Source organism: Mesoplodon mirus (genome assembly GCF_964341445.2).
Source record: "Mesoplodon mirus genome assembly, chromosome: X".
NCBI classification, from domain to species: Eukaryota; Metazoa; Chordata; class Mammalia; order Artiodactyla; family Ziphiidae; genus Mesoplodon; species Mesoplodon mirus.
In genome coordinates, this window is record NC_138981.1 from 59,704,111 (window position 1) to 59,728,399 (window position 24,289).

The window sequence follows — 24,289 nt, forward strand, 5'->3', positions numbered from 1 at the left end:
AACTTTATTCTCACCTGTGTGAATCAAGTTTCAGTTTATTCTCACATGTGTGCAATCACCAAAATGGAAGGAACTGCCCAAGGTAAACATTCCCAAAAGTATTTCAGAACCTCAAGGCAATTTCAAAATTAAGTGACAGGGCTTCCCTGGTGGCGCAGTGGTTGAGAGTCCGCCTGCCGATGCAGGGAACACGGGTTCGTGCCCCGGTCCAAGAGGATCCCACATGCCACAGACCGGCTGGGCCCGTGAGCCATAGCCACTGAGCCTGCGCGTCTGGAGCCTGTGCTCCGCAACGGGAGAGGCCACAACAGTGAGAGGCCCGCGTACGGCAAAAAAAAATAAAAAAATAAAAAATAAATAAAAAAACTTACGTGACAGACCTCCAATTAAACACTAGGAAAAAAAAAACCCGAAAAAGCATCACTGAAGGCTTATATTCAACTGAGTTCCCCACTACCAGGTACCACGCAGTTTCTTACTTTGCTGGAAGGAAAAGAGAACTATTATTATTTTTATTTATTTATTTTATTGGCTGTGTCGGGTCTTCATTGCTATGCGCAGGCTTTCTCTAGTTGCAGAGAGCAGGGGCTACTTTTCATTGCGGTGTGCAGGCTTCTCATCATAGTGGCTTCCCTTATTGTGGCACACGGGCTTAGTTTCTCCGTGGCATGTGGGATCTTCCAGGACCAGGGCTCGAACCCATGTCCCCTGCGTTGGCAGGCAGATTCTTAACCACTGCGCCACCAGAGAAGCCCGAGAACTCTTATTAATGACTAACTGCTATGCACCCAGGACCTTAAATATGTTATTTTGTTCACTATTCACAACAACACTGGGAGGTGGGTTTTATTATGGTCCTTTTCACAGATGAGAAAACTGAAGCCTAGACAGATTAAACAGTACATATAAATTTGAGACATATTTTTCCATTGGTTTCTAAAACACTATTTTCCTTAAATGTGCCATTAGGCTTGATTTCCATGTATTTAGATTTCATGTTAATCATGAAGTCTATATTTTTTACTTATACATTAATTAAAACAGTGAATCATCAAAACTTATAAACAAAATCATCAAAAGTTATAAACAAAATACCAACCTGAGAGTCGTCTATTTCAGCCATAGACTCCCTGTTGATATTTGCTATGTCCACGAAGAGGCTGTCAATTGTCTCAGGTATCTGAGGTGAACTGTCATTTATAATCAGGTTTTCAACAATTTCTGAAATAACAATAAATGATAAAAGTGCTGTGAACTATCACCATTGGCTGAAAGTAGCAAATCATTCTGAAATCTGTTCCTAGACTTTTGTCAAATGAATACAGCATGGAGAAACTTCAATACTCCTTAGAGTAAAACCAAACTGGAGATAAAGTTTATTCTAGCTAAAGGCAAAGTATAATTTTCAAATAAAATTTGTATTTCCTGGGAGTCACTTGTTTATAACTTAATCATCATTACTCATTCTCAAAGTAAAATGCACTGACTTCACAAATAGTCATGTTATTATAGGTCATCTTAAAACTACAGAAGAGGGCCTCCCTGGTGGCGCAGTGGTTGAGAGTCCGCCTGCCGATGCAGGGGATACGGGTTCGTGCCCCGGTCTGGGAGGATCCCATATGCCGCGGAGCGGCTGGGCCCGTGAGCCATGGCCGCTGGGCCTGCGCGTCCGGAGCCTGTGCTCCGCAACGGGGGAGGCCACAACAGTGAGAGGCCCGCATACCGCAAAAAAAAAAAAAAAAAAAACTACAGAAGAGAAATTAACAATGTCTTCAAAATTACAAAATGTAGAAATTCTGAAGGGAGACTTAGATACATGCCCTGTAAAACTAAAATACTTATTAATACTTTAAAGCATTAGACAGACATATGCTGAAGTCTTGACCTTACTTTGTGAGAAAAAAATGACATGCTCAATTAGCAACAACATTAGCCAGTTCTTGAATCTGTACAAATGATGTCACCATTTTCTAAACAGTCTTGAGCTCCAGACCCAATATAACTGAATCTTATTAGGCCACAGAATTCCTTAAAACCCAAACATGATGTAGAACCATAATTGATGCCTTTCATACGATCAAAATTGAGGTTTTTCCAAACTCGTGTAACAGAGGTCTCCATAACCTACATGTCTCTAATTTCTTGCAACATTTCTGAGCATTAACTAGCAAGAATGTTGTTAATATTCATAACAATACCATAAGAGCACCTTCTGGAAGATTTTTAATCTGCTACAATAAACAGGTTTTTAACCTGCTACAACGAACAATAAATCTGCTAAATGAAAAATTTTCAGGACTTGCCTGGTGGCACAGTAGTTAAGAATACACCTAACAATGCAGGGGGTACGGGTTCGAGCCCTGGTCCAGGAAGATCCAACATTCTACGGAAGCAAATAAGCCCATGCGCCTCAACTACTGAGCCTGCACTCCGGAGCCCGTAAGCCACAACTAATGAGCCCGCATGCCTAGAGCCCATCCTCTGCAACAAGAGAAGCCACCACAATGAGAAACCCGCACACCACAACAAAAAGTAGCCCCCACTCGCAGCAACTAGGGAAAGCCCGCGATCAGCAACAAAGACCCAACGCAGCCAAAAATAAATAAATAAAAATTTTTTTAAAGAAAACTTTTCAGTTAAATATCAGAAAATAGATTCACAGAGACTCCACAAAGAAACTTACTTTCAAATACACTGAAACATTTTTTAAAGTTCATAGACTTTAGTACCCACTGCATGATCAGAGATATTAGGGAAAATATACCATACATATTTCATATGCCTCAAGTAATGATACATATGAAAAGAAAAACCTCTAGGTTCCTTACTCCCATAAATTAGTTAACAGAAGGACTAATATTAAATACCTTGATTCATCTAAGATTAAGTAAGCATTAAGCTGAGAAGTATATATATTATAGCCCTTGCTCAAAATATTGATAACAGAACTAGGAAAGTTTAGAATGGGAGAAAATATTTGCAAATCATATATCTGATAAGGGCTTAATATCCAAAATATATAAAGAAATCATACAACTTAATAGCAAAAGAAAATCCAATTTAAAAATGCCTGAATAGGGCTTCCCTGGTGGCGCAGTGGTTGAGAGTCCGTCTGCCGATGCAGGGGACATGGGTTCGTGCCCCGGTCCCGGAAGATCCCACATGCCGCGGAGCGGCTGGGTCCGTGAGCCACGGCTGCTGAGCCTGCGCATCCAGAGCCTGTGCTCCGCAACGGAAGAGGCCACAGCAGTGAGAGGCCCGCGTACCAGAAAAAAAAAAATGCCTGAATAGACACTTTTCCAAGGAAAACACAGTGAAGGCCAACAGGTACATGAAAAAAAAAAAGGTGTTCAACATCATTAATCATCAAGGAAATGCAAATCAAAACCATAATGAGATATCACCTCACACCTGTTAGAATGGCCCTCATAAAAAGACAAGCAGGGCTTCCCTGGTGGCGCAGTGGTTGAGAGTCTGCCTGCTGATGCAGGGGACACGGGTTCATGCCCCGGTCTGGGAGGATCCCACATGCCGCAGAGCGGCTAGGCCCGTGAGCCATGGACACTGAGCCTGAGCGTCCAGAGCCTGTGCTCCACAATGGGAGAGGCCACAACAGTGAGAGGCCCATGTACCGCAAAAAAAAAAAAAAAAAAGACAAGCAATAACAAGTGTTGGCGGGGATGTGGAGAAAAGGGAACCCTCAACACTGTTCATGGAAATGTAAATTGGTGCAGCCACTATGGAAAACAGTAGGGAGGCTCCTCAAAAAATTAAAAATAGGACTACCATATGATCCAGCAATTCCACTTCTGGGTATTTATCTGAAGAAAATGAAAACACTAACTTGAAAAGACCTGTGCAACCCCATGTTCATTGCAGCATTATTTACAACAGCCAAGATGTGGAAAGAACCTGACTCTCCATTAATGAATGGATTTTTAAAATGTGCTAAATATATACAATAAAATGTTATTCAGCCATAAAAAAGAATGAAATCTTGCCATCTGCAACAGGTATGGACCTTAAAGGCGTTATACTAAGTGAAATAAGTCACACAGAGAAAGACAAATACCATATGATCTCACATGTGGAATCATTTTTTTAAAAAGGCTCATAAATACAGGAAACAGACTGGGGGTTGCCAGAAGCAGGAAGTGGAGGGGGGGTCAAATGGGTAAAGGAAGTCAAAAGGTACAAACTTCCAGTTATAAAATAATTAGGGCATAGGGATGTAATATACAGCATGGCAACTATAGTTATTACTATACTGTATATTTTTAAATTGTTAAGAGTAAATCTTGGGAGGAGCTTCAAGATGGCGGAGGAGTAAGACGTGGAGATCACATTCCTCCTCACAAATACATCAGAAATACATCTACATGTGGAACAATTCCTACAGAACACCTACTGAACGCTGGCAGAAGACCTCAGACTTCTCAAAAGGCAAGAAACTCCCCACATACCTGGGTATGGCAAAAAAAAAAAGAAAAAAGAGAGACAAAAGAATAGGAATGGGACCTGGACCTCTGGGAGGGAGGTGTGAAGGAGGAAAGGTTTCCACACACTAGGAAGCCCTTTTGCGGGCAGACACTGCCAGTGGCGGAGGGAGGAAGCTTCAGAGCCACGGAGGAGAGCACAGCCACAGGGGTGCGGAAGGCAAAGCGGAGAGATTCCCGCACACAGGATCGGTGCCAACCAGCACTCACCAGCCCGAGAGGCTTGTCTGCTCACCCGCTGGAGGGGGTGGGGTCTGCGAGCTGAGGGTTAGGCTTCCAAGGTCAGATCCCAGGGAGAGGACTGGGGTTGCCTGCGTGAACACAGCCTGAAGGGGGCCAGTATGCCACAGGTAGCCGGGAGGGAGTCCAGGAAAGGGTCTGGAGCTGCCAAAGAGGCAAAAGACTTTTTCTTGCCTCTTTGTTTCCTGGTGCGCAAGGAGAGGGGATTCAGAGCGCACATAAATGAGCTCCAGACACGGGCATGAGCCGCGGCTATCAGCGCAGACCCCAGAGACGGGCATGAGACGCGAAGGCTGCTGTTCCAACCACCAAGAAGCCTGTGTGCAAGCACAGGTCACTATCCACACCGCCCCTCCCGAGAGCCTGTGCACCCCGCCACTGCCAAGGCCTCGAGATCCAGGGACAACTTCCCCAGGGAGAACACATGGCATGCCTCAGGCTGCTGCAACATCACGCTGGGCTCTGCCGCCGCAGGCTCGCCCCGAACTCCATACCCCTCACTCCCCCAGGCCTGAGTGATCCAGAGCACCCGAATCAGCTGTTCGTTTAACCCCGTCCTGTCTGAGTGAGGAACAGATGCCCTCAGGCAACCTACACACAGAGGCGGGTCCAACTCCAAAGCTGAAGCCCAGGAGCTGTGCGAAGAAAGAAGAGAAAGGGAAATTTCTCCCAGCAGCCTCAGGAGCAGCGGATTAAATCTCCACAACAAACTTGATGTACCCTGCATCTGTGAAATACCTAAATAGACAACGAATCATCCTAAATTGATGAGGTGGACTTTGGGAGCAATGATATATATTTTTCCCCCTTCTTCTCTTTTTGAGAGTGTGTATGTGTGTGCTTCTGTGTGTGCTTTTCTCTGTATAGCTTTGCCTTTGCCATTTGTCCTAGTGTTCTGTCTGTCCATTTTTTTTTGTTGTTGTTTTTTTAATATAGTTTTTATCACTTTTTATCATTGATGGATGTTTTTTGGTTTCCTTTGGTTGCTCTCTGCTTTCTTTCCTCCATCTTTTTTATTACTTAAAAAAAGTTTTAAAAACTATTATTTATTTCTTATTTTAACAACTTTATTTTATCTTCCCCTTTTTTTCTTTCTTTTTATTCTCCCTTTTATTCTGAGCCGTGTGGATGACAGGCTCTTGGTGCTGCAGCCAGGCATCAGGGCTGTGCCTCTGAGGTGGGAAAGCCAAGTTCAGGACACTGGTCCACAAGAGACCTCCCAGCTCCACGTAATATCAAATGGCGAAAATCTCCCAGAGACCTCCATCTCATCGCCAAGACCCAGCTCCACTCAACGACCAGCAAGCTACAGTGCTGGACACCCTATGCCACACAACTAGAAAGACAGGAACACAACCCCACCCATTAGAAGAGAGGCTGCCTAAAATCATAATAAGGCCACAGACAGCACAAAACACACCACCAGACGTGGACCTGCCCACCAGAAAGACAAAATCCAGCCTCACCCACCAGAACATGGGCACTAGTCCCCTCCACCAGGAAGCCTACACAACCCATGGAACCAACCTTAGCCACTGGGGGCAGATAGCAAAAACAATGGGAACTACGAACCTGCAGCCTGCGAAAAGGAGAACCCAAGTACGGTAAGTTAAGCAAAACGAGAAGACAGAGAAACACACAGCAGATGAAGGAGCAAGGCAAAAACCCATGAGACCTAACAAATGAAGAGGAAATAGGCAGTCTACCTGAAACAGAATTCAGAATAATGATCGTAAAGATGATCCAAAATCTTGGAAACAGAATGGAGAAAATATAAGAAACGTTTAACAAGGACCTAGAAGAACTAAAGAGCAAACAAACAATTATGAACAATGCAATAAATGAAATTTAAAATTCTCTAGAAGGGATCAATAGCAGAATAACTGAGTTAGAGGAACACAGAAGTGGCCTGGGAGATAAAATAGTGGAAATAACTAATGCAGAGCAGAATAAAGAAAAAAGAATGAAAAGAATTGAGGACAGTCTCAGAGACCTCTGGGACAATATTAAACGCACCAACATTCAAATTATAGGGGTCCCAGAAGAAGACAAAAAGAAAGGGACTGAGAAAATATTTCAAGAGATTATAGTTGAAAACTGCCCTAATATGGGAAAGGAAATAGTTAATCAAGTCCAGGAAGCAAAGAATACAGGATAAATCCAAGGAGAAACACGCCAAGACACATATTAATCAAGCTATCAAAAATTAAATACAAAGAAAACTATTAAAAGCAGCAAGGGAAAAACAACAAATAACATCCAAGGGAATCCCCATAAGTCTGACAGATGATCTTTCAGCAGAAACTCTGCAAGCCAGAAGGGAGGGGCAAGAAATATTTAAAGTGATGAAGGAGAAAAACCTACAACAAAGATTACTCTACCCAGCAAGGATCTCATTCTGATTTGATGGAGAAACTAAAAACTTTACGGACAGGCAAAAGCTGAGAGAATTCAGCACCACCAAACCAGCTTTACAACAAATGCTAAAGGAACTTCTCTAGGCAGGAAACACAAGAGAAGGAAAAGACCTACAAGAACAAACCCAAAACAATTAAGAAAATGGTAATAGAAACATACTTATTGATAATTACCTTAAATGTAAATGGATTAAATGATCCAACCAAAACACGTAGACTGGCTGAATGGATACAAAAACAACACCCATATATATGCTGTCTACAACAGACCCACTTCAGACCTAGGGACACATACAGACTGAAAGTGAGGGGATAGAAAAAGATATTCCATGCAGAGGGAAATCAAAAGAAAGCTGGAGTAGCAATTCTCATATCAGACAAAATAGACTTTAAAACAAAGACTATTACAAGAGACAAAGAAGGACACTATGTAATGATCAAGGGATCAATCCAAGAAGAAGATATAACAATTGTAAATATTTATGCACCCAACATAGGAGCACCTCAATATATAAGGCAAATACTAACAGCTATAAAAGGAGAAATCGACAGTAACACAATCATAGTAGGGGACTTTAACACCCCACTTTCACCAATGCACAGATCATCCAAAATGAAAATAAATAAGGAAACACAAGCTTTAAATTATACATTCAACAAGATTGACTTAATTGATATTTCTAGGACATTCCACACAAAAACAACGGAATACACATTCTTCTCAAGTGCTCATGGAACACTCTCCAGGACACATCATATCTTGGGTCACAAATCAAGCCTTGGTAAATTTAAGAAAATTGAAATCATATCAAATATCTTTTCCCACCACAACGCTACGAGACTAGATATCCATTACAGGAAAAAATCTGTAAAAAATACAAACACACGGAGGCTAAACAATACACTACTAAATAACCAAGAGATCACTGAACATATCAAAGAGGAAATCAAAATTACCTAGAAACAAATGACAATGAAAACACAACAACCCAAAACCTATGGGATGCAGCAAGAGCAGTTCTAAGAGGTAAGTTTATAGCAATACAATCCTACCTTAAGAAATAAGAAACATCTCAAATAAACAACCTAACCTTATACCTAAAGCAATTACAGAAAGAAGAACAAAAAAAAACCCAAACTTAGCAGAAGGAAAGAAATCATAAAGATCTGATCAGAAATAAATGACAAAGAAATGAAGGAAACGATAGAAGAGATCCATAAAACCAAAAGCTGGTTCTTTGAGAAGATAAACAAAACTGACAAACCATTAGCCAGACTCATCAAGGAAAAAAGGGAGAAGACTCAAATCAATAGAATTAGAAACGAAAAAGGAGAAGTAACAACTGACACTGCAGAAATACAGAGGATCATGAGAGATTACTACAGGCAACTCTATGCCAATAAAATGAAAAACCTAGAAGAATTGGACAAATTCTTAGAAATGCACAACCTTCCGAGACTGAACCAGGAAGAAATGGAAAATATGACCAGACCAATCACAAGCACTGAAGTTGAAACTGTGATTGAAAATCTTCCAACAAACAAAAGCCCAGGGCCAGATGGCTTCACAGGCGAATTCTATCAAACATTTAGAGAAGAGCTAACACCTATCCTTTTCAAACTCATCCAAAATATAGCAGAGGGAGGAACATTCCCAAACTCATTCTACGAGTCCACCATTACCCTGATACCAAAACCAGACAAAGATGTCACAAAAAAAAAAGAAAACTACCGGCCAATATCACTGAGGAGCATAGATGAAAATATCCTCAACAACATACTAACAAACAGAATTCAACAGCACATTAAAAGGATCATACACCATGATCAAGTGGGGTTTATCCCAGGAATGCAAGGATTCTTCAATATACGCAAATCAATCAACCTGAAACACCATATTAACAAATTGAAGGAGAAAACCCATATGATCATCTCAATAGATGCAGAGAAAGCTTTCGACAAAATTCAACACCCATTTATGATAAAAACCCTCCAGAAAGCAGGCATAGAGAGAACTTTCCTCAACATAATAAAGGCCATATATGACAAACTCACAGCCAACATCGTCCTCAGTGCTGAAAACCTGAAACCATTTCCACTAAGACCAGGAACAAGACAAGGCTGCCCACTCTCACCACTATTATTCAACCTAGTTTTGGAAGTTTTAGTCACAGCAATCAGAGAAGAAAAAGAAATAAAAGGAATCCAAATCGGAAAAAAAGAAGTAAAGCTCTCACTGTTTGCAGATGACATAATACTATACATAGAGAATCCTAAAGATGCTACCAGAAAACTACTAGAGCTAATCAATGAATTTGGTAAAGTAGCAGGACACAAAATTAATGCACAGAAATCTCTTGCATTCCTATACACTAATGATGAAAAATCTGAAAGTGAAATTAAGAAAACACTCCCATTTACCACTGCAACAAAAAGAGTAAAATATCTAGGAATAAACCTACCTAAGGAGACAAAAGACCTGTATGCAGAACATTATAAGACACTGATGAAAGAAATTAAATATGACACAAATAGATGGAGAGGTATACCATGTTCTTGGATTGGAAGAATCAACACTGTGAAAATGACTCTACTACCCAAAGCAATCTACAGATTCAATGCAATCCCTATCTAACTGCCACTGGCATTTTTCACAGAACTAGAACAAAAAATCTCACAATTCGTATGGAAACACAAAAGACCCTGAATAGCCAAAGCAATCTTGAGAAAGAAAAACAGAGCTGGAAGAATCAAGCTCCCTGACTTCAGACTATACTACAAAGCTACAGTCATCAAGACAGTATGATACTGGCACAAAAACAGAAATATAGGTGAATGGAAGAGGATACAAAGCCCAGAGATAAACCCAAGCACATATGGTCACCTTATCTTTGATAAAGGAGGCAAGAATATACAATGGAGAAAAGACAGCCTCTTTATTAAGTGGTGCTGGGAAAACTGGACAGCTACACATAAAAGAATGAACTTAGAGCAATGCCTAACACCATACACAAAAATAAACTCAAAATAGATTAAAGACCTAAATGTAAGGCCAGAAACTATCAAACTCTTAAAGGAAAACATAAGCAGAACACTCTATGACATAAATCACAGCAAGATCCTTTTGGACCCACCTCCTAGAGAAATGGAAATAACAACAAAAATAAACAAATGGGACCTAATGAAACTTAAAAGCTTTTACACAGCAAAGGAAACCATAAACAAGACCAAAAGACAACCCTCAGAATGGGAGAAAGTATTTGCAAATGAAGCAACTGACAAAGGATTAATCTCCAAAATTTACACGTAGCTCATGCAGCTCAATATCAAAAAAACAAACAACCCAATCCAAAAATGGGCAGAAGACCTAAATGGACATTTCTCCAAATAAGATATACAGACTGCCAACAAACACATGAAAGAATGCTCAACATCATTAATCATTAGAGAAATGTGAATCAAAACTACAGTGAGATATCATCTCACACCAGTCAGAATGGCCATCATCAAAAAATCTAGAAACAATAAATGCTGGAGAGGGTGTGGAGAAAAGGGAACCCTCTTGCACTGTTGGTGGGAACGTAAATTGATACAGCCACTGTGGAGAACAGTATGGAGGTTCCTTAAAAAACTAAAAATAGAACTACCATACGACCCAGCAATCCCACTACTGGGCATATACCCTGAGAAAACCATAATTCAAAATGAGTCATGTACCACAATGTTCACTGCAGCTCTATTTACAATAGCCAGGACATGGAAGCAACCTAAGTGTCCATCGACAGATGAATGGATAAAGAGGATGTGGCACATATATACAGTGGAATATTACTCAGCCATAAAAAAATGAAATTGAGTTATTTGTAGTGAGGTGAATGGACCTAGAGTCTGTCATACAGATTGAAGTAAGTCAGAAAGAGAAAAACAAATACCGTATGCTAACACATATATATGGAATCCAAAAGAAAACAAACAGTCATGAAGAACCTAGGGGCAAGACAGGAATAAAGACACAGACCTACTAGAGAATGGACTTGAGGATACTGGAAGGGGGAAGGGTAAGCTGGGACAAAGTGAGAGAGTGGCATGGACATAACACTACCAAACGTAAAATAGCTAGCTAGTGGGAAGCAGCCCCATAGCACAGGGAGATCAGCTCGTTGCTTTGTGAACACCTAGAGGGGTGGGATAGGGAGGGTGGCAGGGAGGGAGATGCAAGAGGGAAGAGATATGGGGACATATGTATAACTGACTCATTTTGTTATAAAGCAGAAACTAACACACCTTTGTAAAGCAACTATACTCCAATAAAGATGTTTTTAAAAAAGAGTAAATATTAAAAGTTACCAACACAAGAAAAAAATTTTCTAACTATCTATGGTGATGGATGTTAAACTAGACTTATTGTGCTGATCATTTTGTAATACACACGAATATTGAATCATTATTTTGTACACCTGAAACTAATATAATGTTGTATGTCAATTATACCTCAATTTAAAAAATATAATTAGGAAAGTTTTTAAATGATGTTTTTAAATATCCAAATATCTTTTAAAAACAGATTTCTTGAAATGTTTTTGAAAGGAAAAAACCCAATATAAAATTTTTTATTTGACTTCCTTTTTAAAAAAATCCAACTGTATTTTATTAGAATACCAATTATAACTCCTAGTTACATGGTATATGAGACTGTGAAGGCGTTAATTTTGATTTGTGAGTGTTCTCTTAATATTTTATATAATTCATTCTTTGTCAAAATAATTCTGGTCCTTTCAAAGCATATTTTCAGTGTCATTCAGTTGAGCAACTTGACCAACACCAGCTGAGGCAATGAGAGCACTGCAGTTCTTGAGGATAAAATGCAGTCAGCAAAGCTGAGTAATAGAGATCACATAGCTGAATGGTTGAGAGTTACACTATGAAGGAGAGCCTTGCTTCTGGGAGAAGCTCAGAAAAGAGCTTCTATAAATACAGCCTATTCCTGAGATGTGAAGACAACACTCTGTATTAAGGTTATATCAGGCAATATTGTACATTTTGAAAAAAATGATTAAATTATCTTCCTGGCTACTGAAATAAACTATGATTTACAACATGACTGCAGTCAATTTAATTTAAATGAGATTCATCCTAGTTAAAACTGGGGAGTCACTCTACTGAGGCAGCCACGTTAATCTGTACCAATTAATTCTGATTAGGTAGAGAGCATTCTAGGTACAGTATAATAGAAAATAAACTTCTTCCCTGTCCTTGAGGAAAGGAGCTTCTGTTACAACATGGAAAAAATCTATCAACAGTCCTGCCAAGTCTCTCCCCGTGACCTCCATCAACTCAACCAGTCATCCGAAAGCCAAAGGAGTTCAAAGACTTGCCAGGGTCAATTCAAGATTTTACTCCAAATCACAATGATTACTTGCAATTTCTTCAGTGAGAAAAGAACCAAAAATGACAATAAAATTAACATTTGCATAGTGCTTTACAGTCTCAAATCTTTTTTTTCACATGCATTCTCATTTAACCATTAATCTACTCTGTAAGGGAGATACTTTTATAAGATGCAGGAACTGAGATATAACAAAGTATAGTGACTTCTCAAAGGTGACAGAAAGAGGAAGTAGCAAAATAGGAGCTGAACTCAGGCTTTCTAATTTGAAATCCTGTCCTTCCACTATACTAGGCCTATTGGAAAAGGCCTGAAAGAACTGACTTGCCAGGACTCTGAGACAACTAAAAAACAGTAGAGAGAGAAGAAATGAGCCAGCGCCATTCAGAGTGCTACACTATAATTCTGATTGTAAGCTAAGAAACACTATTCCAGCAGGGGCTGCTTTTAATGAGGACAGTCGTCCAAAACAGTGTCAAAAGGGCATGGCAAAAAAACTCAAGCAAACTCAGAACAAACAGGTTTAGTGACAGACAAAACCACACTGTAAATCATACTTTCTATCTAATGGTCAGAGAGACAATCATTTTTCATATACAATGTTCCAGGAGGACCCAAATGACAAACTGGGTATGGCACAAGAGAATCCAAGCAGTGAATCATAATGCAGAAGTCAGATGAAAGTGCATGAACCATAGTTCCAAGAGAATTATTCACAGCAGTGTATTGTAGTTCTGAGCAGCATCTTGGTCCTGGAGAGCAACTAGGAAAGGGCAGGCTAGCTCCATGAAAATCATGACCGTCAGTAATGATACAGTTCTAAAGCTCAACAGGTGCCTCCAGTATGCCCCTAGCATGTTAAATCTCAAATCTGATGGCCAGTATGACTTCATTCCAAACCAGTCTCTTCCCTACAACATAATACTGTTATTCTTTCTTGCCCTGTACAGAACTGGCTCAGGGACTGAAGCAAACCTAGGCCTGGGCTCATCAGGAGATAAAGCTATGTAAAATTTTGCAGGGCAACTGGCTGGGTGGTGGCGGGAGGTAAAAAGGCAAGAGATGACTATATCATGCTAACCAAAAAAGGAATTTCCAACTTGATTCTGGTGAGGAAAGACATGCAGTCACATCAGAGCACTAAACTTTAGAGACTAAAGGGTAGAATTATACTTACATTGAACAAACCATAGCAGTAGGAGGAATATCTCAAAAGAGCCACAACTCAGTCCTCTCAACCAAATGCACATTGTATAAATGTTGCAATGAATCTGGTATCTTATTTCTTTCACACTCCTATAAAATGCAAGGTCAATAACCAATCTCAATTTGCCAATTCATCCAATCCTACCCCTAAGCATCTGTATATATTTACAAAATATCTGTATATATTACTCTTTTATTCTCATTACATCATCTTACCCACTGTAGCTGAACCCTGCTGCTCTTGACTGAGTCTTCTATTCAGCTAATATGTGCTTTGTTTTAGTTACCATGGTTACCAAAGGCTATTTCTATCTATTTAACAACTTAACTAATTAACTTGTTTACTGAGTTAACAATGCACTAGGCACTGAAGACAGACTTATCCAAGACACCTTCCCAGTAGATTCACATCTAAATCAGACCAAAAACAATACATGGAAAGGTTGGGAATGCAATAAGTAGACTATAACAACACAGTTGGAAGGCTGAAGTGGATTAGCTAAGCTGAGTACATTATAGCAACTCTCACCAAAGAGGTCTTCGAAGGAAGAAAGAAACCTAAGTTGATTCAACTGTCTTTGTGATTTCTTATCTCTATACTATTGTAAACTACACATAATACATATAAAACTTGCTTGCAAAAGACGTCAAATATTTAATGAAACCAAATGAATGATGGCTAATTTTCCACACAAGATATCTTTAGCCTTTCCATTCCTAACAGAATGCACTAGTTATTTAGAGAATTGCTAATCAAAATGTCATAAACAATTAAGCATCTTATGAACTGCTTTTGACAGGAAAGTTTTATCTGAGCCCATGTGCATTTCCAAATCATCATCAGAAATATATAGCATCATTCCTGGTGACAGTGTTACTAACCTTGTGGGCAATATGAATGAAAGAGACAAGAGTTATTTCATTCATTAATTCAATAAACATTTAATGATAATCAAGTATTTTGCTAAGCACGAAAAATAATGTAAACAAGACACAGTTCCCTCCCTTGAGGAGCTTACACACATTTCCACACAAGATGTATGGTATACACATGTATCAATCAACCAATTTTTTTAGAGCTGTAAGTCACCTTAAAATTCTAGTAACCCAGGCTTCCCTGGTGGCGCAGTGGTTGAGCCCGCCTGCCGATGCAGGGGACACGGGTTCGTGCCCCGGTCCGGGAAGATCCCACATGCCGCGGAGCAGCTAGGCCCGTGAGCCATGGCCACTGAGCCTGCGCGTCCAGAGCCTGTGCTCCACAACAGGAGAGGCCACAACAGTGAGAGGCCCGCGTAACGCAAAAAAAAAAAAAAATTCTAGTAACCCACTCTAATTTTATAATTAATTAAAATAGGCTACAGGGAAGTTAATTAACTTGCCCAAGATCAAAGCTATTAGTAGTACAGCATGAATAAAATCCACAACAACTGTACTTTCTGCTTTGGCTGGTGTCTGTATTTCTCCTCGTAAAAGTTAATACAACAGGGCTTCCCTGGTGGCGCAGTGGTTGGGAGTCCGCCTGCCGATGCAGGGGATGCGGGTTCATGCCCCGGTCCAGGAGGATCCCACGTGCCGCGGAGCGGCTGGGCCCGTGAGCCATGGCCGCTGAGCCTGCGCGTCCAGAGCCTGTGCTCCGCAACGGGAGAGGCCGCAGCAGTGAGAGGCCCGTGTACCACAACAAAAAAAAAAAAAAAAAAGTTAATACAACAAACATTTATTGAATGCTTGATATCAGGCAGATACTAGGGATCTTACTAGGAATACAAAGATGAGTGAAACAGTCTATACCATCAAGTAGATCACACTATTAAGAGAAATTAAAATGAGAAAACTTACAATATCGTAAGTGTTGTGAGTGCAAGACGCTACAGAAATATAAAGGAAGAATTAAGTAACTACCCGTTTGAGAGTTGGGACATAAGGATGGCAGAATAGGCTTCACTGAGTGAGTGCTATTTGAGGTGGGTCTTGAGGGATAACTTAGAGTTTGCCAGGCAACATACCAAACAGAAGGAAAAACATGCAGGTGTGGAAAGCACAATGGGTTCAAATAACCATAAGTAGTTATGTATGGCTGGAAAAAAGGGTAAAGGAAGGTTACAGGAAACACCATTAGAAAGGTATGTATGGGCCAGAGCTTGAAACACATTGCATGGTATACTAACAAAGTTCCATTTTGTTAGTTACACTGTCTCTTTATCTCATAAACTATATTATTTCTACCTAATATGTGCATACCAGGTGACTCCAACAAGTATATCAACAAGATTTCTGCACAGGCCATACAGATGCTGTGCTTATGACTCTGAGCTACATGGCACACTCTTGGGACACTTCCTAATAATTCCATCACTCCTAATCTGAGGATCCCACTGTGGCATTTAAAGGAATGGGAAAAAATTGTTGAGGGAGGCTTTCAAATGAATAAAATCGTTTGAGATTCAATGAAAGTCAATTATCTTGAGTGAGTTTTCCTACTAAACTTTTCAGTCTAGACCTGCAGTCTAACATGGCAGCCACATGTGACTACTGAGCACTTGAAATGTAGTTAGTCCAAATTAAGATGGGCTATAATTGTAAAGTACACACCAGATTTCAAAGATTTAGTATAAAAAATGTAAAATATCTCAGTAATTTTCTATATTGATTACATGTTGAAATAATATTTTGGATATGTAGGGCTATAAACATAGTATCAAAATTATTATTACTATTATTATTATTTAAAATAATTGTTCCTGTTTCTCTCTGCTTTTTAAATGTGGCTACTGGAAATTTTTAAATTACATTGTAGCTCACATTATATTTCTATTGTACAGGGCTGGTCTAAAGTATATACTGTGGGCTTCCCTGGTGGTGCAGTGGTTGGGAGTCCACCTTCCAATGCAGGGGGCATGGGTTCGAGCCCTGATCCGGGAAGATTCCACATGCCGCAGAGCAACTAAGCCTGTGTGCCACAACTACTGAGCCTGCGAGCCACAACTACTGAAGCCCACGTGCCTAGAGCCTGTGCTCCGCAACAAGCCACCACAACGCAATGAAGAGTAGCCCCCGCTCGCCACAACTAGAGAAAGCCCATGCACAGCAACTAAGACCAATGCAGCCAATAAATAAATACATAAATAATAAATTTTTAAAATAAATAAATAAATAAATTTAAAAAATAAAGTATATACTGTCATTGGCTTCTGAAGATTTAATGATACAAAATTGTTAATACCTACTTCCTTAACAGTCGTCACAGATTTAACAGAAAAAAGAAAGTTAAAACTTGGATATTTTAATAGACCATAAGGATATTTATATTATAGCAAATACAAAGATGTTAGAAATCTAGAAAAAGGAGAATTGTCTTCAAATTAACAACAGGAAAGGGAGTTCCAAAGCTTGATAAACAGTTGCCATTCTTTAAGAAGAAACAGCGCTCATGTTGAGGAGGACAACTGGCCTGAATTATCTTGGTACAACTATTCAACAACACTCAACTTTTTGCTATTCCCATGTTAAGTCACCTTCTATTTTGCATGGTCCTGGTGCTTGTCAAGATGAGGAACTTTTTCTTTCTGAATCAAGCAGGACAGTTTTAGGAAACACCCCCAGCCCAGATGCTACTGTTTCTTAAATTAAGAATTTGGGCCTTTCAAAACCTGTCCTCCAAAAAGGAAACAATCTAGAAAATCTGGTAAAACCTGGTTACAAAAGCACTTTACATCTCAGCAAATCTGTTCCTAGATATTCTCCCCAAGAGAAATGAAAACCTAAATCACTTAAAACTTATACATGAATACTCACAGCAACTTTAGTCATGATAATCAAAAACGTCCACCAACTGATGAATAAACAAACTATGGTCTAGTCATTCAGTGGAATGCTACTAAACAATAAAAAGGAATTAACTACTTATATATGAAACAATATGGATGACTCTCAAAACGATTATGCTTAGTGAAAGACACCATAGGGGGGCTTCCCTGGTGGCCCAGTGGTTGAGAGTCCGACTGCGGATGCAGGGGACACAGGTTCATGCCCTGGTCCGGGAAGATCCCACATGCCACGGAGAGGCTAGGCCCGTGAGCCATGGCCGCTGAGCCTGCCCGTCCAGAGCCTGTGCTCCACAACGGGAGAGGCCACAACAGTGAGAGGCCCGTGTACCACACACACACAAAGAAGAAACAGTATGGTACTGGCAGAAAAAAAGACAAATAGATCAATGGAACAGGATAGAAAACCCAGAGATAAACCCCACGCAACTACAGTCAACTGATCTATGACAAAGGAGGCAAGAATACACAATGGAGAAAAGAGAATATCTTCAATAAATGGAGCTGGAAAAACTGGACAGCCCCATGTAAAAAAATAAAATTAGAACATTCTTTAACACCATGCACAAAAATAAACTCAAAATGGATTAAAGACCTAAATGTAAGACCAGATACTATAAAACTCTTAGAGGAAAACAGGCAGAACACACTGACATAAATCTCAGCAACATCTTTTTTGATCCACCTCCTAGAGTAACGAAAATAGAAACAAAAATAAACATATGGGACCTAATGAAACTTAAAAGCTTCTGTACAGCAAAGGAAACCATAAACAAAGCAAAAGGACAACCCACAGAATGGGAGAAAACATTTGCAAACAAAGTGACCAACAAGGAATTAATCTCCAAAATATACAAACAGCTCATGCAGCTCAGTATCAAAAAAACAAACAACCCAATCAAAAAACGGGCAGAAAACCTAAATAGACGTTTCTCCAAAGAAGGCTACAGATGGCCAACAGACACATGAAAAGATGCTCAAAATCACTAATTACTAGAGAAATGCAAATCAAAACTACAAGTTATCACCTCACACCAGTCACAATGGCAATCAAAAAATCTACAAACAATAAATGCTGGAGAGGGTGTGCAGAAAAGGGAACCCTCCTCCTACATTGTTGGTGGGAATGTAAACTGGTGCAGCCACTACGGAGAACACTATGGAGATTCCTTTAAAAAAGTAAAAATAGAGCTACCATATGATCCTGCAATCCCACTCCTGGGCATATACCAGGAGAAAACCATAATTCGAAAAGATACATGTACCCCAATGTTCACTACAGCACTATTTATAACACCTGGGACATGGAAGCAACCTAAATGCCCATCGACAGAGAAATGGACAAAGAAGATGTGGTGTATATATATATATATATATATATATATATATATATATATATATATATATATACAATGAAATATTACTCATCCATAAAAAAAGAACAAAATAATGGCATTTGCATCAAAATGGATGGACCTAGACACTGTCATACTGAGTGAAGTCAGACAGAGAAAGACAAATATCATGTGATATCACTTTTATGTGGAATCTAAAAAAAAATGGTACAAATGAACCTATCTATAAACCAGAAATAGAGTCACAGATGTAGAAAACAAACTTATGGTCACCAAGGGGGAAAGGGGGGGAGGGATAAATTGGGAGATTAGGATTGACATATACACATTACTATATATAAAACAGATAACTAAGAATCTACTGTATAGCACAGGGAACTCTACTCAATACTCTGTACTGACCTATATGGGAATGCAATCTAAAAAAAGAGTGGACATATGTATAACCAATTCACTTTGCTGTACAGCAGAAACAAACACAACATTGTAAATCAACTATACTCCAATGAAAATTAATTTTAAAATAAACAAATATTTTTTAAAAAGCATACTCAGAGCTTGCTGCTTAATGAATTGATGTCAACCTGAAGTGAAGTTTTTATTTTTTTAGTATTTATTTATTTATTTGGCTGTGTCAGGTCTTAGTTGCGGCATGTGGGATCTTCAGTGTGGTATGCAGGATCTTTAGTTGAGGCATGCGGGACCTTTAGTTGCGGCATGTGGGATTTTTAGTTGCATCATGCGAACTCTTAGTTGCAGCATGTGGTATCTAGTTCCCAGGGATCAAACCCAGGCCCCCTGCATTGGGAGCGCAGAGTCTTAGCAACTGGACCACCAGGGAAGTCCCTGAAGTGAAGTTTTTAATGACACAACGTTTTGTCCTTGGCCCTCTCCTATTTAACAATTTTATCTATGATTTGGATGAAGAAGTTGAAAGAGAAACAGATAACAAATAAGACAGAAGATATAATCAGGAACAAAAATTAAATCTCCAGTTATAGCAATGACATTAATGTAAGAAAAAATTAAATTCCTGCATTTATGTCTCCAAAACTAACTGCACCAATATATGACAGGCAAGATGTAGCTTAATACAAGCATGTATTAAAAAAAGACTGAGGGTCTTCTGGGGACCAAAAGCTCAAAATGAGTCATTAGTGTGGTATGACTGCCACCACCCAAAAAAAGAAAAAAAAATCAATCTTAGCTATATCAGTATCTAAAGACAATGATGATCATTCCTAAATCTAAAGAGAAAGATTATTTTGAGCTGATCATATCGAACCTAGAGAATTGTGTTCTGTTCTGGGTACCATACTTTAAGGAATAACATGAAAAGAACAGAGCATGTTCAGAGGACAGCACACAAAATGATGAGAGGACTAGAAACCACGTAATATGAGAAATGACTGAAAGAACTAAAAATGCTGAATCTGAAGAAGAGACTTCCCAGGGGACATAACTACCTTCAAATAGCTGAAGAGCTGACATGCAGAAAAGGAGTTACAATTATTTAGACCCAGTGAGTATAACTTAGACCAATTTGTATTCCTTTTTGGCCTTGAAATTGATTGGAATTGTTGGTACAAAAAGAGGGATGTTATGTCAATTCTCCCTGAGAAGAAAATAAGCTAAGCCATCACATGGCCCTTTGTGGTCCATTTTTACAAAATCTGACTGAAAAGGTTGTGTACACAGAAAAGAAAACTCAAACGGTCAATAAATTTATGAAAATATATCCAAGTTCACTAGCTGACAGAGAAATGCAAATTAAAACACCCATGTAGGGGCTTCCCTGGTGGTGCAGTGGTTGAGAGCCCACCTGCCGATACAGGGACACGGGTTCGTGCCCCAGTCCGGTAAGACCCCACATGCTGTGGAGCGGCTGGGCCGGTGAGCCATGGCCACTGAGCCTGCGCGTCCGGAGCCTGTGCTCCGCAATGGGAGAGGCCACAACACTGAGAGGCCTGCGTACCACAAAAAAAAAAAAAGATAACATGAGAGAAAATAGAACTGGCTGATGGGTGTCTGGGAACTCTCTGCACTATCTCTGTACTATGCTGTAAATCTAAAATTACTCCAAGATAAAATGTTAACTAAAAACACCACCACCAGACTTCCCTGGTGGCGCAGTGGTTAAGCATCTGCCTGCCGATGCAGGGGACACGGGTTCAATCCCTGGTCCGGGAAGATCCCACATGCCGCAGAGCAACTAAGCCTGCACACCGCAACTACTGAGCCTGCGCTCTAGAGCCCGCGTACCACAGCTACTGAAGCCCGCGCACCTAGAGCCCATGCTCCGCAACAAGAGAAGCCACCGCGATAAGAAGCCCATGCACCACAACTACTGAGCTTGCGCTCTACAGCCCGTGAGCCACAACTACTGAGCCTATGTGCCACAACTACTGAAGCCCGCACACCTGAGCCCATGCTCCACAACAAGAGAAGCCACCGCAATAAGAAGCCTGCACACCACAACAAAGAGCAGCCCCCACTCGCCGCAACTAGAGAAAGCCTGCATGCAGCAATGAAGACCCAACGCAGCCAAAACTAATTAATTTAAAAATCCCTTCACTCATGCACAATTTTTAAAGTCTGGCAATACCAAATATTAGCAATAATATAGGGAAAGAGAAAAGAAGAGGCAGTATAAATTGTTAAAACTACTGTGGACAGCAATCTGGCAATATTTGTTAAGTTAAACATGCTTGTAGCTTTTGACCCAGCAGTAAAACTTCTTAACGTACCCCCCAAAATAGCACTGCCACTATAGAGTAGCCACTAGCCACATTTGACTATTGAGCGCTTGAAATGTGGCAAGTCCAAAATGAGATATGCTTTAACTATAAAATACATACCAAACTTCAAAGACTTTGTACAGAAAAAAAAAGAATGTAAATATCATTAATTTTTATATCAATTACATGTTGATATGATAACATTTTGGATATACTGAGCTAAATAATCTGTCCTGTTAAAATTAATTTCATCTGTTTAACCTTTTTTAATGTGGTACTAGGAAATATAAAATTATTTATGTTTGCACTGTTTCAATTGTACAGCACTGCCCTAGAGCCTCACCCACTAGTGCTCAAGAAATAAATTTAGTGAGTCATAACCAACTTTTTGTAAATGAAAAAGCATAGAATAGGAAATATCATAGTGTGCTGTGTGTAATAAGGGTAAAATGATTTCATTAAACTTTTGATACTGGGATGTGATGTAAAATATAGTATTTCCTTGCCATAGGTGGCGGTCAAAAATTTTTGAAAGCTCCTAATAAACACTACAAAACACAATGTTGTAATGCTGTTGAGATTAGATAAATTGTGGTACACTTATATTCAATGTATTATTACTAGTCAGCGGTGTAAATAAATGAACTAGACCTAAAATATCCATATGGGTAAACACCCAAAACATAATACTGAGCAAAACATACAAGTTGCAGGAAAAAAAACTATACAAAATGATACAATTTATGTAATATTTCAAATGATGAAAAACATGCACCTCAATCTTTTCATTCTTTGGAACACTGAAATATCTGAAGCGTATGACAAAATGTGAAGATTCAACAAAACTTAGTGGTAGTTTTAGAGGTGTTCATTATATTATTCTCCTTACTTTTCTGTGTGCTTCAAATATTTATGTAAATACCAAGTCTCAAATACCATATACTTAAAAGTCATAATCCCTACTCAATACTTATATCTTTAAGATAGTCTATCCTAAATTAAATCTCCAGGTAGGTGGTAGTTGGCTTTATCATTGTTTTAAAATGACAAGCATTAACAAAATACTGACCTAAACTTTTTTAAAGCATAGATTTGTAGCCACCCTGGTTACAACATATTTCATTATTATATGAACGTGAATGCGAATGTACCACAGGTCTAATCATGTCCCCAGAAAAAAAAGAAGCATGGTGAACTCTCCCGTATCTGGCATGGTCGAGGAATCTGGTGTTCTAGTCCATCGAATTGCTTCTGTTTACTAAGAACTCCCACAAATATCATCCATAGAGGGCTTCCCTGGTGGTTGAGAGTCCACCTGCCGATGCAGGGGACGCGGGTTCGTGCCCCGGAGCAGCTGGGCCCGTGAGCCATGGCCGCTGGGCCTGCACGTCCGGAGCCTGTGCTCTGCAACGGGAGAGGCCACAACAGTGAGAGGCCCGTGTACCGCAAAAAAAATATATCATCCATAGAATACCAATTTTCAAAAGAATTAAAATACAGAAAAACGCTCTTAAACCTAAAGCTACACAGGATATAATTTATTTTTAACTGATGACTATGGAAAGGCACTTCAGGATCTAGCCGTAATTTTTTTTTTTTTTTTTTTTTTGCGGTATGCGGGCCTCTCACTGTTGTGGCCTCTCCCGTTGCGGAGCACAGGCTCCGGACGTGCAGGCTCAGCGGCCATGGCTCCCGGGCCCAGCCGCTCCACGGCATGTGGGATCCTCCAGGACCGGGGCACGAACCCGCGTCCGCTGCATCAGCAGGCGGACTCTCAACCACTGCGCCACCAGGGAAGCCCCATTCAGAAGATCTTAGATAAGGTAGCGAACAGTGTGACATTTTCTAGTGCAAAGCTAAATACCTATAAAGTCCATGAAACGTAAATCAGCGGCGTCCATTTTTAAATCTCCGGTTCAGGCCTACGAAATAAGAAAATATTTTAATATTCTGTCCTTTATTCTCCACCTTCTCAATAAAGTTCTTTTCAAATGTTTCCTGTTAGTTGTTCCCCCCCAAAAAAACGCTGAGGAAATTTTAAAACCCAGAAAAAGCAGTTAATGAGAGGCAGCGGCAGGTTGTCCAGCGACGAGAACCCGGCTCACGGGAAATTTTCGTCGCACTTCTTTTTTAAGGACGATCCGCCTAATTGGTTCAAAAACCCCCGACCCCGACCCTGACGCACGTACGTCCCAAGCATCCAATCACTGACGGTCCTTCGCCCCCACCCCCACCCCGCGCCTTCGCACCACTCCCCATACTTCATCCAAGTCCCGAGCCGCCGCACCACTCCGCATATTTCATCCAAGTCCCGCCCGAGCCGCCGCACCACTCCCCATCCTTCATCCAAGTCCCGAAACCCTGTCTTTCCCCGTCTTTCTTCACTGGAGAGTCAGCTCCATAGTTCAAAATCACTGCCTCAGGGCCGCTTTAAAAAGTGTTGACCTAACGACCGCATCTCCTTGCTAGTTGGAAACAACTAACTTGTACACCTCCGCCGGGACCGCCGACGCCACAGTGCTCCCGGAGCAAACCAAGTCCACGGTGCCAGTGAAGACGCTTGGAAAGCTCCTCCCCCCATAGTGATGTCTGAGAAAGGTCTTTCCCAATTGACGTTTTCCCTTCATCTC

General features: G+C 40.2%; 1 protein-coding gene across 3 annotated transcripts in view; it reads right to left on the reverse strand.

The window, feature by feature from the left end:
* Positions 1 to 1,142: 1,142 nt before the first annotated feature.
* Positions 1,143 to 24,289, reverse strand: part of SLC7A3 (solute carrier family 7 member 3) — a 37,885-nt gene continuing 14,738 nt past the window's right edge. Inside the window, exons 12-13 of one of the 3 annotated variants that reach the window (XM_082610798.1) lie at positions 23,524 to 23,581; positions 1,143 to 1,221 (exon numbers count right to left, since the gene is read on the reverse strand). In XM_082610798.1, the coding sequence (XP_082466924.1) occupies positions 23,547 to 23,581 (35 nt within the window). In that variant the 3' untranslated portion in view covers positions 1,143 to 1,221; positions 23,524 to 23,546. Of the gene's footprint in view, positions 1,222 to 23,407; positions 23,582 to 24,289 lie in introns of those variants that run through there. The other 2 variants (XR_014292567.1, XM_082610799.1) reach the window with 2 other exon arrangements.